The 14,583-nt window shown below is 50.4% G+C and overlaps 4 protein-coding genes across 4 annotated transcripts; 1 reads left to right on the top strand and 3 right to left on the bottom strand.

Annotated features, from left to right (window-relative positions):
• Positions 1-840: 840 nt before the first annotated feature.
• On the top strand, positions 841-1,722 carry BROUX77_002575 (uncharacterized protein; the record flags this gene model as incomplete). The annotated part of the gene is made up of 1 exon (XM_073747130.1): positions 841-1,722. One exon carries the CDS (start codon positions 841-843, stop codon positions 1,720-1,722), a length of 882 nt encoding a protein of 293 aa, XP_073607657.1.
• A 940-nt stretch (positions 1,723-2,662) lies between these two features.
• BROUX77_002574 (uncharacterized protein) lies at positions 2,663-3,658 on the bottom strand (the record flags this gene model as incomplete). The annotated part of the gene is made up of 1 exon (XM_073747129.1): positions 2,663-3,658. The coding sequence occupies one exon, from the start codon at positions 3,656-3,658 to the stop codon at positions 2,663-2,665; it is 996 nt and encodes a 331-aa protein (XP_073607656.1).
• Positions 3,659-9,592: 5,934 nt separating this feature from the next.
• Positions 9,593-12,770, bottom strand: BROUX77_002573 (uncharacterized protein; the record flags this gene model as incomplete). Its single annotated transcript, XM_073747128.1, has 2 exons — positions 9,593-11,636; positions 12,418-12,770. 2 exons carry the CDS (start codon positions 12,768-12,770, stop codon positions 9,593-9,595), a joined length of 2,397 nt encoding a protein of 798 aa, XP_073607655.1.
• Positions 12,771-13,088: 318 nt separating this feature from the next.
• On the bottom strand, positions 13,089-13,958 carry BROUX77_002572 (uncharacterized protein; the record flags this gene model as incomplete). Its single annotated transcript, XM_073747127.1, has 2 exons — positions 13,089-13,352; positions 13,902-13,958. 2 exons carry the CDS (start codon positions 13,956-13,958, stop codon positions 13,089-13,091), a joined length of 321 nt encoding a protein of 106 aa, XP_073607654.1.
• Positions 13,959-14,583: the final 625 nt, after the last annotated feature.

Genomic DNA, 14,583 nt, shown 5'->3' with positions numbered 1-14,583 from the left:
GCCCTGGTGGGGCCCACACAACTGGATTCCTGAATGCCTATAAAGCAGAGCCAGTTCCCCCATCTTTAGTTTAGATTTTCTTCTTCCTTTTCTTTCTTTTCTTCCCTATGTTAAAGATAATAAACAGCATTGGACCTAACTATGAGTTTTCTCCGTACTTAGACAACCCGTCACAGCCATTGTTGCTTCGTGGAAAACCTCTGGCTCACCGGGGACTTCTGGTAGTATGCTGTCTTCTCGGAAGCTGTGGTGGAAGGAAGAATCGTCGTCAGAGGGTGCAAAATAGTTTGGGGCCATAGGGTTTGGCCGCTGTGGATATTCAAATGGCAAAGTAAAAGAAAAGTAAAAATATATCTCGATCCCTCGTCGGGTCGGCGGTAAAGTAAAAAAAAAGGAAAGATAAGAGTGACTTAAGGAAAAATAAAAAAAAAAAAAGGAAAAGGGAAAGGGGGGTTTGAGAATTCGAGATGATGTTAAGGTGTGATTACGCTAAGCTGGATCTTCACAGAAAGGGACACAGAGGGACAAAGATCTCGAATTGAAGAACAAAACTAAACTCTCTAAATGGTGTAGAAACAATGCGACTATTTATCCTGTTGGAAAGGGAGGCAACCGACGATCGGCGGCGACGACAACTAGTTCCTCTAGGAAGTGCCGTTAGTCTTGGTTCTGGTCTGGCATTAGTTTTGCCGTACCAGCGCCGGACTAGTCCTTCGAGGATACGCCGTTAGTGTTGGTGTCGGGCTTCCGTCGGTCCTTAAGGGTGCAACCCCAACAGAAGTCTACTACCCTCGCCATGGTCTTCCTAACAGCATTGCTTCTGACCGCCAATTTGCCAACATGTTCTGGAAACGACTCTGTACCACCCTGAAGATCGATCGTCGTCTGTCCACCGCTTACCACCCACAGACCAACGGGGCCACTGAGAGGACAAATGCTGAGGTGAAGACAAAGATGGCCAAACTCCTACACGACCGCTCAGACTGGCTAGACTGCCTGCCAATTGTGGAGTTTGCCCTGAACGCAGCCCCAGCGGCTTCAACAGAGACGTCCCCGTTCACGTTGTCCCACGGCTATAGTCCTGACTTGGTTGAGCTGCAGCCCGACGCCATTGCCCCCCTAGCAGCCCCCGTTGCAGCCAACACGAGTCCCATAGCTCAAGCAACAAGAATCCTGAAGAGCTTGGCAGACCACACGGATTGGGCCAAAGCCTCTCTCAGCGCCGCCAAGTCTGCTATGGAGGAACAGTCGAACAGACACAGACAACCACATCGACGTTTCCAGCCCGGCGACTGGGTTTGGTTGGCAAAAAGCTCCCATACTGTGCAGCAAGAAGGCCCAGGCAAGCGACTCCGGCCAAGATACCAGAAGCTCCAGGTCTTAGAGGCTGTAGGCTCCCACAGCTACCGTCTTGACCTGAAGGGTGCCAGAGGACACGACGTGTTTCATGCCGACAGATTGAAATACCACCCGAACGACCCTTGGCCCTCACAAGACCCGCACGTATCGAGCCCCGGACCAGTCGAGATCGATGGCTTTGAGGAATACGAAGTCGAGAAGATCCTGGAACACCGGCCAGCCACGAGAGACGAACCAGCCCAGTACTTGGTGAAATGGGTTGGTTGGCGAGATCCCACTTGGGAACCTACAGAGGCGCTGGAAGAAACGGCTGCTTTAGAAGAATTCTTGCGAGCGCAGGAGACTGCCGACGTTGAGGTGTGAGTGCCGTGGCGAGAGGACTGCTTGAGTCCGAAGTTTGATTGAAGGAGCTGCGAGTTCCACGGTTGTTGCACAGGGTCTATTTCCCTTTCCTTTGACATTTTTTTTGTTTCTCCACTGTCTGTAAGGGGCCAAGTCGTAAAAGGACGTAGAAGGGCAGAAACAGATATATTGCGATGGAGAGAAGAAGAAAGAACTAACTAAAACTAGGAGAGAGCAGCAGCTCTTTATACTGCCTGGGTAGAACAACTGAGGCCTACCTGATTGACCCAAACGTGGTGAGTCATCGGGCGTTCGGATCAAGGCCGGTTGGGCCACTTGTATTCGGACCGTCAGTAGTCGGGCCTTTGCGGACTCGGACCACCGACACTCGAACCACCGTTGCTCAAGCCACACCGGCTTCAACTCGGGCAATCAGGCAAAGCCTTGACCCGGGTCTCCCAGACCCTAACACTGTCTGTTCCACTCCTTGTTCGTTCTGTTGTCGTTTACCGATGATTAGTTGCTTGTTGTTTGCTATTCCCTTTGTTGTTTTCAGTTGGTGTCCACCTTCCTGTTGTTTTCTTTTTTTGTGTTACACGGCCATGGGAGGATGGGAAGAAAGAGAAGGAGGCTGATGTTAGGGTCTGGGAGACCCGGGTCAAGGCTTTGCCTGATTGCCCGAGTTGAAGCCGGTGTGGCTTGAGCAACGGTGGTTCGAGTGTCGGTGGTCCGAGTCCGCAAAGGCCCGACTACTGACGGTCCGAATACAAGTGGCCCAACCGGCCTTGATCCGAACGCCCGATGACTCACCACGTTTGGGTCAATCAGGTAGGCCTCAGTTGTTCTACCCAGGCAGTATAAAGAGCTGCTGCTCTCTCCTAGTTTTAGTTAGTTCTTTCTTCTTCTCTCCATCGCAATATATCTGTTTCTGCCCTTCTACGTCCTTTTACGACTTGGCCCCTTACAGGGTCACCACTTCGGCGAACCTTGCTCCACCTCTAGTTTTCGCGTACCACGTCGAGGTCTTGGACGTGTCCTTCGACCGGTATCCTGGCAACGCTTCCACTCGGCCAGCCACCGTCTTCACCTTCTCAACCCAACGCGGGTAATCATCGTTGGGGAGGTTTTTTGCCGTGAGGTGTACCTGTAACGTTTGGTTGATAGCGGAATTCAGGTACATGATCTTCACACGGTCTGGCCAATCTAAACCTCCACAAAGGCCAACTTGATGCTCGAAATCCTGCAAGAACGATATAAAACTCTGATGGTTTCCCATCTGCATGGTCAAAAGCTTTTGACCCGCCTTCTGAATAGCCTCCTTGTCTTCGAATTGGTCATGGATATGGCCAAGGTAGGCGTCCCAATCCCAACCATGAGTGGCTCCGTCAGTGAACCACTGTTCAACTCTGGCCTGTTGCTCTGTGGGAATGGCCATGAAAACACTTAGGCAAATTGCCTGGGAGGAGCCAACGACTTGTGATTCGATCTGAGCTCGGGCCTTCAACTGTTTGAAGAATCGCGGGAACGACGCTGTCTTTCCGTCCCACTCCGGCCATTTTGCGTTGTACCGATGGTCGATCATCGGGGCGAAGGGGCCCGGGGTACGTACTGGCGCCGGGGTAGGGGCTACCGGGGCAGGTGCAGGTGCCGGGGGGGCGGTTGCCTGTAACAGGACTTGGCTTCGTAGCAACATCTGGATCACTCTTAGTTGCTCCGGGGTGAACACCTCCAATCCTGGGGTGTCTGAACTCTGCTGTGGGGGCGCCTCGGCTTGTTGCCGGGAGGGGCCAGGCTGGTCAAGCGCAAGTCCAGCCAGAACATCTTCCATCTTGTCGTTACTCATTCTGGCTCGACGGCGTATAGGGGACGCGTTGTCTTCGGATGCGGACCAGAATGAGGGCGAGGGTGGCTGTACGGGGCTTGTACTGCGGGGGCTTGATGTGATGCCGTACTTCATTCGTCAAGTATGGCACGGTAGGAGGGTGATGAAGTTTCCTCACAAACTTCTAAGAAACAATAGGGGGTGATTATTACGGATAGGGCCCAAGGAAACCATTAGGGTTCTAGAAAGCCAACGACTCAGGACAATGATAGGTTCCAGAGGTGGACAGTCAGGCCTGCGCGGATATACGGCCGGGAGGAGAGGATAGAACTCTCTAGGTCGTATGGTCGGTTTGAGGTAAAGAGGCACACTCAACTAATTGATCTTATAACACACGGAAGGGAATAAACAATCACAGGAACACTGAGGTAACGAAGACGACAGAAGGTACTGATGCAATGAAGGCTATCAAGAAACAAGTGATAATTAAAGATATAGTACTAAAGAAGAAGGTACTATCGAAGAAGTGATACTATAAACTAGTATACAAAGAAGAATGGCAAAAGGGGTGTATGTGATTGTTAAGCTTGGGGAGCAAGAGTTAACCTGATCACACAGGGCAGAAGGCAACGCTATTTAAGGCGTTGCAGATTCTGACAACAGAGATCTTCCCAAGCTAGAACCAAATCACAGATAACCGAAAGTGGGGACATACGTAACTCAACGTTACCAGACGCTACTATCAAACCGGATGTTAGTTCACGAGATAAACCAACACGGCAGCAGCAGAACTGAAAATCCCTCAAGACACCCAGGCAACGATATGTCGCGTTACAGCGATATCGGCCTAACAGGTGTGGGCCCCACGCTCAAACGCTGTTGACACAAAAGGAACGAGAATAGCAGTCAACTCAGAATAAGCTGCATCAACTGCAGAGTACCGAGTTACCTAATAGCGATGATCTATAGTGTGCAAGCCGGCCACACCCGAGTAGATAAACCGGAGTGACACCTCAAGGTTACACAGACCACCAAGTGGTATAACCGTATCATCATACGTCCTTGGAACATTAGCGTGACACAACGGAAGCGGGGTAAGGTGCCAGGCATAACCCTATGCAATGGCAATGGCAAGAATGGCTATTCATGACAGTATGCTCCTTTTAAATGACTGATTTCCACAGCAGTACTAAGATCGCCACATCCTAGACTAGAATCAAGTCGGAGAATTCGCAAAAGGAAGCCGGGCATCTAGGGACACGGAAGTCCACCGGGCTTTGCAGAATCGGAACAGAAGGAATAAGCCAACCATACGGGTCTAGACACAGCATGACTCCGCAGGCAAGAATTGTAGATCTCGATGCACCAACAACATCGTGACGTATAGGGGATCAACGGAATCCCTAGCATGAAAGCTTGTACATCTGATCAACATAAAACAAGGCCTTGAAGTGCAACGACAACTTCGTAAGGGCCTCGTGTCCACAGACAAGAGGAAGGTAAAAAAGAATGGGAATAACGAAAGGCAACCTCATCAACCGAGGGGCAGCACCAAGGATCTTAAGTGGGAATAAGTTGAGAACGCAGCTCAGTACCCGCAAAGGCAAAGGTTTTTCAACCTTGTTGTCCTCCCTAGTTATGGCATTGGTCATAGAAGTAAGAGCCAGGCCTGTAGGTTATAACAAACAACAATCGCTCAGTTCCATAGCCCATAAATCTGTTGCCTGCAAGATGCAGAAGGTCCCCTGAGAACTACCAAGTTCTGGTAACAAGTGTACACCAGAGTGGCTACTCAGTTGGCACAATCATCAATCGCCGCGACATAATCGCCTCCACAATAGCTAAGAACCCCCTGGGACATGGTTCGATGGATGTAAACGAACACGATTCCGGTTGTGGGAGAATAGACTAACATGTGTAATGGGGACTCATCATCGATCGGGTAATTGGTATATGACAACAGACAGCATGGAAACAAAGACGTGCAGGATCCGTAAAGAGTATTGGTGAAAGGGGAAAACAAGAAATTGGTAAAGTCAGCTTGTCAAACTTGGCAGTATTTCAGCACAAGATACAAGACTGGCCTGCACCACCATAGGCAGGACTTCGAAGAGGGACATCGTGTTTCTTTTAACGAGAAGAAAAACAACAAGATATTGTCCAAAAGAGAGAGGCAGAGAGTAGGCCCAAGTGAAGACACAAAGAGGTCGAAGAAAGGAGACATAGAGTAGTCGCAAGTAGACGTAACAGAGTCGAAGAAAGTAACAGGCAAGAGAGCTGTCCAAAGTAGAGGACACAGAACATGTCACAAGAAGTAGACGTATAGTGGTCGTAAGTAGACACAACAACAGCCGAAAGAAAATAGTCCGAACAGTGGCCTAACGCATTAGACACAACTGTGGCACGAAGACTAGACATAACTGTCAAGAAGTGGGACAGAAGCGAGCTGTTAACAAAGCGAGTAGACAGCAACTGTCAATACCCAGACAGACACGGGCTGTCAGCAAAGCGAGTAGATATAAACTATCAATACCCGGACAGACACGAGCTGTCGGCAATTATAACCCAGCAGGGGTCAAACGCAAGCACCATAGTGGTCAAAGAAGAGACACAAAAAAAGCAGTCGCCGATGGACACACGGTGTCACAAGGAAGAGGCATTAAGAGGTGTCAACCCAAAGAACAGACACGAGCTGTTCGTAGAACCAACGAGCTCAGCAAAGAACAGACACTAGCTGCTGATATCATATAAATAGACCCAACAGGAGTCAAAACAATTAGGCAAGACAAAGGCCAAGAAATACAGACACAGAGGTCTAAAAACAGACATAAACTGTCCAAGAAATCCCACAAGAACTCAATAACATGCTTTGGCACAATGGCAGGTGTGTGAGTAAACTCAACAACAACACTTTATACACTCAGGTACCATGTTGTAACTCAAAGTAATCTGGGAGTTGGCAACATCATTGCTGCAAGCCAAAAGGTGCATAGCTGGTAGACATGGCTTTCTGGAAACCCCCGTTCAGATGTGGCAAGTTGTAACGACTGGTTGATGCGGGACCAAATGAACAGCTTATAAAATAAGGTAGTTGACCGCCCGTAAATCAACAGAAGATCGTACACTGCCTGGTTCCCGAGGACAAAGAATCGGAGAAGCCAACACTGAAGAAGTAGGGGCAATGAAGCCACGTGTGAGCATGCCATCCAGGTTTTGCTTGACAAGTTGCAAATTTAGATGTGCATCATCAGACGGAAGAGTATTGATATGTTCGGCAGTCGAGACAAGATTAACAGCATGACCTGCGTCTTGACAAGAGGTGGTTGAAGGTACACCATCCCGCAAGAACACCGGACGCAAATCATAATAACTGTCCGAACTGCATTCGGGATATCGCTTGTGCACTTGTTCTAGCCGTAGGTCATCCTGATCAACAGGATCGAGAACCTGCTCAGCGGTAGTGCGGTGAGCCCGCCGGTTCTCATTGCTTGCAGTGGAACGCAAAGCTTGAGACGACATTAGCCTAGAGGAACAAAGTGCTTCAACGAAATTAAAGGAGCTGGGACAGAGACAGTGCCATCAACTGACTGTCCACAGAAGAAGAGAAGTAGATTGAGAAATGGAATCAACTAAGAACCAGAAAGAGCCGAGTTATGACTAGCGGACGAAGAAGGTTGTGTAACAACAGCAGCGCTAGTATGATCATAGGAAGACGGGATATCGGCCGTAGTCGAGAGCCGGAACGAAAAGAAGAATAAGGTGTGCTAAAGAATAACAAAGAGTTGGAAGAATGTGTGAGTCTTTAAATGAAGCTTAACAAAATATTACGGATAGGGCCCAAGGAAACCATTAGGGTTCTAGAAAGCCAACGACTCAGGACAATGATAGGTTCCAGAGGTGGACAGTCAGGCCTGCGCGGATATACGGCCGGGAGGAGAGGATAGAACTCTCTAGGTCGTATGGTCGGTTTGAGGTAAAGAGGCACACTCAACTAATTGATCTTATAACACACGGAAGGGAATAAACAATCACAGGAACACTGAGGTAACGAAGACGACAGAAGGTACTGATGCAATGAAGGCTATCAAGAAACAAGTGATAATTAAAGATATAGTACTAAAGAAGAAGGTACTATCGAAGAAGTGATACTATAAACTAGTATACAAAGAAGAATGGCAAAAGGGGTGTATGTGATTGTTAAGCTTGGGGAGCAAGAGTTAACCTGATCACACAGGGCAGAAGGCAACGCTATTTAAGGCGTTGCAGATTCTGACAACAGAGATCTTCCCAAGCTAGAACCAAATCACAGATAACCGAAAGTGGGGACATACGTAACTCAACGTTACCAGACGCTACTATCAAACCGGATGTTAGTTCACGAGATAAACCAACACGGCAGCAGCAGAACTGAAAATCCCTCAAGACACCCAGGCAACGATATGTCGCGTTACAGCGATATCGGCCTAACAGGTGTGGGCCCCACGCTCAAACGCTGTTGACACAAAAGGAACGAGAATAGCAGTCAACTCAGAATAAGCTGCATCAACTGCAGAGTACCGAGTTACCTAATAGCGATGATCTATAGTGTGCAAGCCGGCCACACCCGAGTAGATAAACCGGAGTGACACCTCAAGGTTACACAGACCACCAAGTGGTATAACCGTATCATCATACGTCCTTGGAACATTAGCGTGACACAACGGAAGCGGGGTAAGGTGCCAGGCATAACCCTATGCAATGGCAATGGCAAGAATGGCTATTCATGACAGTGATGAAGTTTCCTCACAAACTTCTAAGAAACAATAGGGGGCAATGAAGTTTCCTCACAAACTTCTAAGAAACAATAGGGGGCAATGAAGTTTCCTCACAAACTTCTAAGAAACAATAAAGGATCAAAAGATAATATGTGAGCGGTTCACTAAGTACAAGAGAGTCTTGCAGTTATGACCAGAATGCTGTTTATTATCTTTTGATGGAGAGAAAAAGGTAGAAGAAAGACTAAACTAAACAGCGGATTTGGGTCTACTATATAGACATTTTTGTGCTTACAAATGCAAGTTCCCGATCGGCTCAATATCCCTCCGTGAGCTCCTTATGTCCGAGTTTTCGGCGATAACTCGAGGTTAACTCCGATCCCGTCGGAATCCCTCAGTTTCCCTCGGAACACTTCGGACCTTTTTGCATCCTGCCGGATTAGGCGAATCCTACCCACGGACCTCAAGTCCGACCCGGTCCGAGCTCTCCGAAGCCTCCGAAGAGTTGCCGAAGTTCATCCGAAACCTTGTCCAAATTCGGTGAAACGACCTGCATTCGAAAGCACTGGATCAGCTCTGTCTGATCCAACCACGGGTTCTCAACCCGTAACAGCTTATTCTGAGTTGACTGCTATTCTCGTTCCTTTTGTGTCAACAGCGTTTGAGCGTGGGGTCCACACCTGTTAGGCCGATATCGCTGTAACGCGACATATCGTTGCCTGGGTGTCTTGAGGGATTTTCAGTCTGCTGCTGCAGTGTTGGTTTATCTCGTGAACTAACATCCGGTTTGATAGTAGCGTCTGGTAACGTTGAGTTACGTATGTCCCCACTTTCGGTTATCTGTGATTTGGTTCTAGCTTGGGAAGATCTCTGTTGTCAGAATCTGCAACGCCTTAAATAGCGTTGCCTTCTGCCCTGTGTGATCAGGTTAGCTCTTGCTCCCCAAGCTTAACAATCACATACACCCCTTTTGCCATTCTTCTGTGTATACTAGTTTATAGTATCACTTCTTCGATAGTACCTTCTTCTTTAGTACTATATCTTTAATCATCACTTGTTTCTTGATAGCCTTCATTGCATCAGTACCTTCTGTCGTCTTCGTTACCTCAGTGTTCCTGTGATTGTTTATTCCCTTCCGTGTGTTATAAGATCAATTAGTTGAGTGTGCCTCTTTACCTCAAACCGACCATACGACCTAGAGAGTTCTATCCTCTCCTCCCGGCCGTATATCCGCGCAGGCCTGACTGTCCACCTCTGGAACCTATCATTGTCCTGAGTCGTTGGCTTTCTAGAACCCTAATGGTTTCCTTGGGCCCTATCCGTAATAATGGATCAGCCCAAAGATGATCCAACATCGGGTCCACGACCCGTAACATTGGCTGTCGACAAACACATAGCAGGGGCGAGCTTGCTTTGTTATCTTTTCTGTTTTGGCGAGGAGCGTGAGTGCCTCCACGATGGCGGCGCTCTCGCAGTCTGCAACCTCCACATCTTGCAGTCGGTGACTGACTTTCGTTTTGATTTCACCTGTTTTGGTATCGACCACGCACGCTGCAAGTGAGCACCTGGAGCCTTCTTTGGAGCCGTCCGTATACACGGTGACGGCATCGTTCGGAAGCCTTGACAAGAACTGGGCATGCCTGACGGCAGCGTCCTCCTTGGGTCCAGGGTCGACGACGATGGAGATGCGGTCGGTCAGTGGCGGCTGCCAGGGACTATCCCACTCCTGTCGGCGACGTTCTCGTCTCCACATGCCTGCCACCAATGGCTTCAACTCGCGCATGATGCAGCCGAGTCGAGTCTTGACACTCATGTTATGCCCCAGGAGAGGCAGGTCTGAGTCATCGGGGGCAAGCTCGTCCTTGTCGGGTTGGGACGCAACACGGACGGGATGGTTGCGTTGGAGGCGGAGAGTGCGAGCGGCGTAGGCCATGCGTGCTTTGGCGAATCGAATAGAGGGGGGCGGGAGGCCGGCCTCGACTTCGACGGCGCGTGTTGGTGAACCGCGGAATGTACCTAGGATACGGGCGGCAGCTTGGCTTTGCAGTTTCTGGTATACCCTTTGCATACTGAGCTGGGGTTTTGACGGGTCATACAAGAGAATTGATCCGTAATCGGCGACGGTACCCACACAGGAGATGTAGAGCTGACGGAGTGCCGCGATGGACAGTCCACGCGTGTTCGAAGCGAGCCGAAGCAAGCCGCGGAACGCGATCTCAGCCTTTTGGGTCCGTGCCTGGACGTGCTGTTTAAACGAAAGTCTGTTGTCGAAATGGAAACCTAGCCACTTGACCATCTTTTGGGGACGCACAGTGACATCACCTACTCGGACAGTTTGGGAGGCCCACTTTGCAGCATCGGTGTAGTGGATCAGCTCAGTTTTGCTCTCTTCAAACTCAATGCCGTAGTCGCGAGCCTTGGCCCGCAGCTCCGTCACGAGTTCTTCGAGAAGCGCCGCCGAACGCCTCGGGCTTTTGGACGCCACGGTTACGCTGAAGTCGTCTATATACGACAGCTGAAGTTGTGGTGTGTCGCCGGCCACCCGAGCCACTATATGCCGAGCATACAACAGGAAGAGTAGAGGACTGATGGGGGAACCTTGGGGGATGCCGATGTTAACCGGGGTCATCGGAAACGGCTGACCCTCGATGTGCAGGCCGACAGTACGGTCCTGGAGGAACGAAGCAACCCATTTTCGGAACACCAGGGGAAGACCGAGCTCACGTAAGCTGCGCATCAAGCAGGGCTTTGACACGTGGTCGAAAGCGCCCTTGACGTCAAGGAAGAGAGTGCTTGGAACGAGCTTCATCTCCTTGACCTTCTGCAGGTGGCTGACGTATACGAGAGCGGCGTCCATGGCTGAACGCTGGTTGCGGCCTCCCAGTTGAGTGTCGTCTAGAAGCGAGCTGTCATGGCAATTAGCGAGGTACCTTAAGCGGGTCGCAAAGACTTTCTCGAGCACTTTGCCTAGACAGTTGAGCAGTGAGATGATGCGGTAGGACTTTACGACTGAATAATCAGCCTTTCCGTCTTTCGCGAGCACAATCCCAGTAGCTTGCTTCCAGAGTGTGGGGTGTATTCCGAGGCGAGACAGGGCTTTGTAGACGGAGAGAAAGGGCGCCGGATGGGCCTCAAAGGCGATCTGGATGATCTTGGCGTTCATGCCGTCGGGCCCGGGGGCCTTCTTGGCGTTGGCGGACATGATTGCCTCCTTGATCTCGTGGTCTGTAAGGTCAGGCCAGGGGTATAAGCTTCGGTCGGTGTCGTTCGGGGGGGGGGGGGGGGGGGGGGTGTCGTGGGGGGGGTCGTGATGGGGGTCGTGTGTAACGGCAGCGTCAAGTCGGGGGTCGACACCAGCACTGGACGTAGCACCCAGTAGCGTTAGGAAAGCCTTTTCCTTCTCCTCGAGGGTATTGGCTAACCCGTCTGGCCCCTGGATGGGGCTCAAGTAGCTCGCCGTAGCTGGCTTGGTGTATTTCTAGGCTGTGTAGACTTTTTCATTGTCGGTGTCGAAGAAGAACGTAGTCTAGAGGGTAGACTTGGCATCTTCGATAGCATGGGTGTACTTGTTGCAAATCGAATGAAACTCAAGCAGCGACAGCTTGCCTCATCTGCATCTTCTCTCAGCGCGCGATGCGGCCTGACGTCGTGATTGGAGCTTGGGCGTCCACCGTGGCTTCGCGCGGGCATGCACTTCTGACAAGCAGATTACAGGGCTTCCGAAAGCAGTCGCGCCACTGCATCACCGTCTGCAGAAATCTCTGCCAGGGACAGCTGAAGCTCAAGATCAGCCGGGCCAGCCAACCATTTCTTGCGAAACAGTGACCAGTCGGCCGTCTTGTGTTGAACGCCGGGTTACGTGTAAAGGTTTTTGGTGTGGTCGTGCTGACGTAATCAAAGCTGATGGCCTGGTGATCGGAGCCTGTCTCCTCAAGATACCTCCAGTTTGTAAACAGGCCCGGTCAAGATCGCAGGGAAAATGCGAGATCGATCACCGATGTCGTGCTGCTGTTGGTGTAGGTGCCGCCATTGCGTTCAACGTAGTCGGAGTCGACAATCAGAGTGGCATTCTGCGTCATCAGCCAGTTAACAAAATTGCCAGCTTATGGTTAGTAGGGATGCTCTCGTAGGGAAACCCACCATTGACGATGGAGATTGAAGTCGCCGAGAACCAGGGCACTTGTATTAAAATTGCGCGATGAAGGGCTGATGCGCTTAATGGTACATGGGCGGTGTTGGGACTCGGGGGCTGACTGCAGAGTCTGTTGGCGCTCGTTGTAGACTTTGCATAGCGAAAATGGCTCTGACGCAAGAATGCGCAGGGTCCGAATATCACTCTCAGCATCGCCAAACTCGAACAGCACAGAAAACGGCAGGCCTTGGCGGACGTAGGTCAAGACCCGCGGGCGCAGAGGTATGGCCTCGAGACTTCTGACTTTAAAAGCCACAACCAGGGTGAAAGTCGGTTGTGTCAACATTCGATACCCGCTCATTAGTTCTAGGGTATGAGGCTCCTGAATGCAGACAATGTCTGTCTTTCCGGTGGCAACAGCCTCAAGTATTGCCTCATGAACAACCTTTATGTTATTCACGTCCTGGTAAAAAAATGTGTAGACATTGTCCTATTGTGGGGCCCTCTTTCGTGGGCAAGGGGAGCCATTGGTCGCGTAATGGCGGTCGATGTACGGCACTATAGGCATAATGGCGCCGCCGATGTTGGGTCTTTTACCGACGCACTTGTCATAGTTCTCTTGGATCTGGGCTTCGACGACTATCAAGCCAGCTTGCTTTCCCTTGGCAGGAGCTACAAGCTAGAGCGGCGAGTCGGGGATCTTGACGCCGTTGATTTCTGCCATGTTCTTGAGCCTATCGAAACTATCTTCAATTAGCACGCTGTGAATGGCAAAGCAGGTTTTAGGGAACTGGCAGGTGCGGGAGTCGGTAGATGTGAAAAGTGATAACTCACAGGCGTCAAAGCAGAACAGCTCCTTAGCCGCACGTGGCATGTTGGAGATAATCAACCTGACAGCCTGACTTTTCACAGCATGGAATAGGATATTGCCGACCTTGGTACACTGGATTGTAGAGACAGCAGTAGTGTTGTTGGCGGTGGTTGTTACGTAGGTGGCAGCTTTAGGCCAAAGGTTGGCCCGTTTGTTAACTTCTCTCAACCTTTGTTGATCGCGGCACCAATAGCCACAGGTGATGCGTTGGGCAAAGCATCAGTGTCTGTCATTTCCGTATCACGGGCAAAGGTGGTAGCAGCATCGTTGAAGGTTGGTGGTGTCGAGTGAATGAAAACGAGTGTGGCAGTCAACGGATGGTGGGATCGGAAATAGTGGCTGCACAAGCCATTTCCGCAGTCATATTGACGGTCATGGCATCAGCCGAGCCAGTATCGGTGGTGGCAGCAGAAGTCTTCTTTGTTTTCTTAGCCCGCCGTCGATGCGCTATCCGGCCATGGCTGCGATTGGATGCTACTCGTTCAGGCCGGCAACGCAGATAGCAGCAGCCCAATGATAGCAGTCAAACATCCATTAGACTAGCAGGACGCCCGCTTTCTTGTACAGAGCTACGTGGAGTATGATACAGTAGACGAGCATGTTAGCTGGGATGTAACGTACGGTGTTGGCAAGGGAGCAGCCGAGCGCGGTAGCACGCACAGATCGTAATTTCGTCATCTTGACATTTCAGGCGCAAGTCGGGTTTGGTGGGCTTGTTCGGATGGATAGTAGTGATGAGATGTCAATGACGAAGAACGGCTCAACTCCGTGGGCGAGGTGAAAATGCCCAAGCCCTGTTTTCCCAGCGCAGAGATTGGGTCCATTTTAAGAGCCCCACTTGATGCTCTCGGCTAGCAGATTCTTGAAGGAGAAATGCACACACCATTATGACCACGTCGTCCACATACCTAAAGTGCATATTGCTGTGATACATATGGGCGATGAACATCAGGAAAATGATGGTAGAGACAAGTAACTTGTGGGGGTTATTCTCAAGTGGCAAAGGAGTCGATGCGCGAGAGAGCCGATCGATTGGAGGCAAAGCAGGGGGCCCAGATACACACCCAATCCGGAACGCCATACTCAAATAGCTAGCAAGCAAGACGGCCAAGGAGAGCGAGCACTGCTGTATGCAGCTTCAATATCCAGTGTGACAAGAGCGGACATAACCTTCTTCATGGCTCCATTCTTGAGGGGATGTACCAGGTTTTACACAATATCAGTGGCCGCGGGGCAACTGCCGAAGAGTTGCGTAGGGACAAGGCAATAGAGGACAACGTCATTGGGAAACTTTCGAGCGACT

This window comes from Berkeleyomyces rouxiae (genome assembly GCF_048999995.1).
Source record: "Berkeleyomyces rouxiae strain 22BRR77 chromosome Unknown BrBRR77_ptg000002l, whole genome shotgun sequence".
NCBI lineage: Eukaryota > Fungi > Ascomycota > Sordariomycetes > Microascales > Ceratocystidaceae > Berkeleyomyces > Berkeleyomyces rouxiae.
Note: the sequence above shows the minus strand (reverse complement) of the source record. Positions and strands in the feature narration are given on the sequence as shown.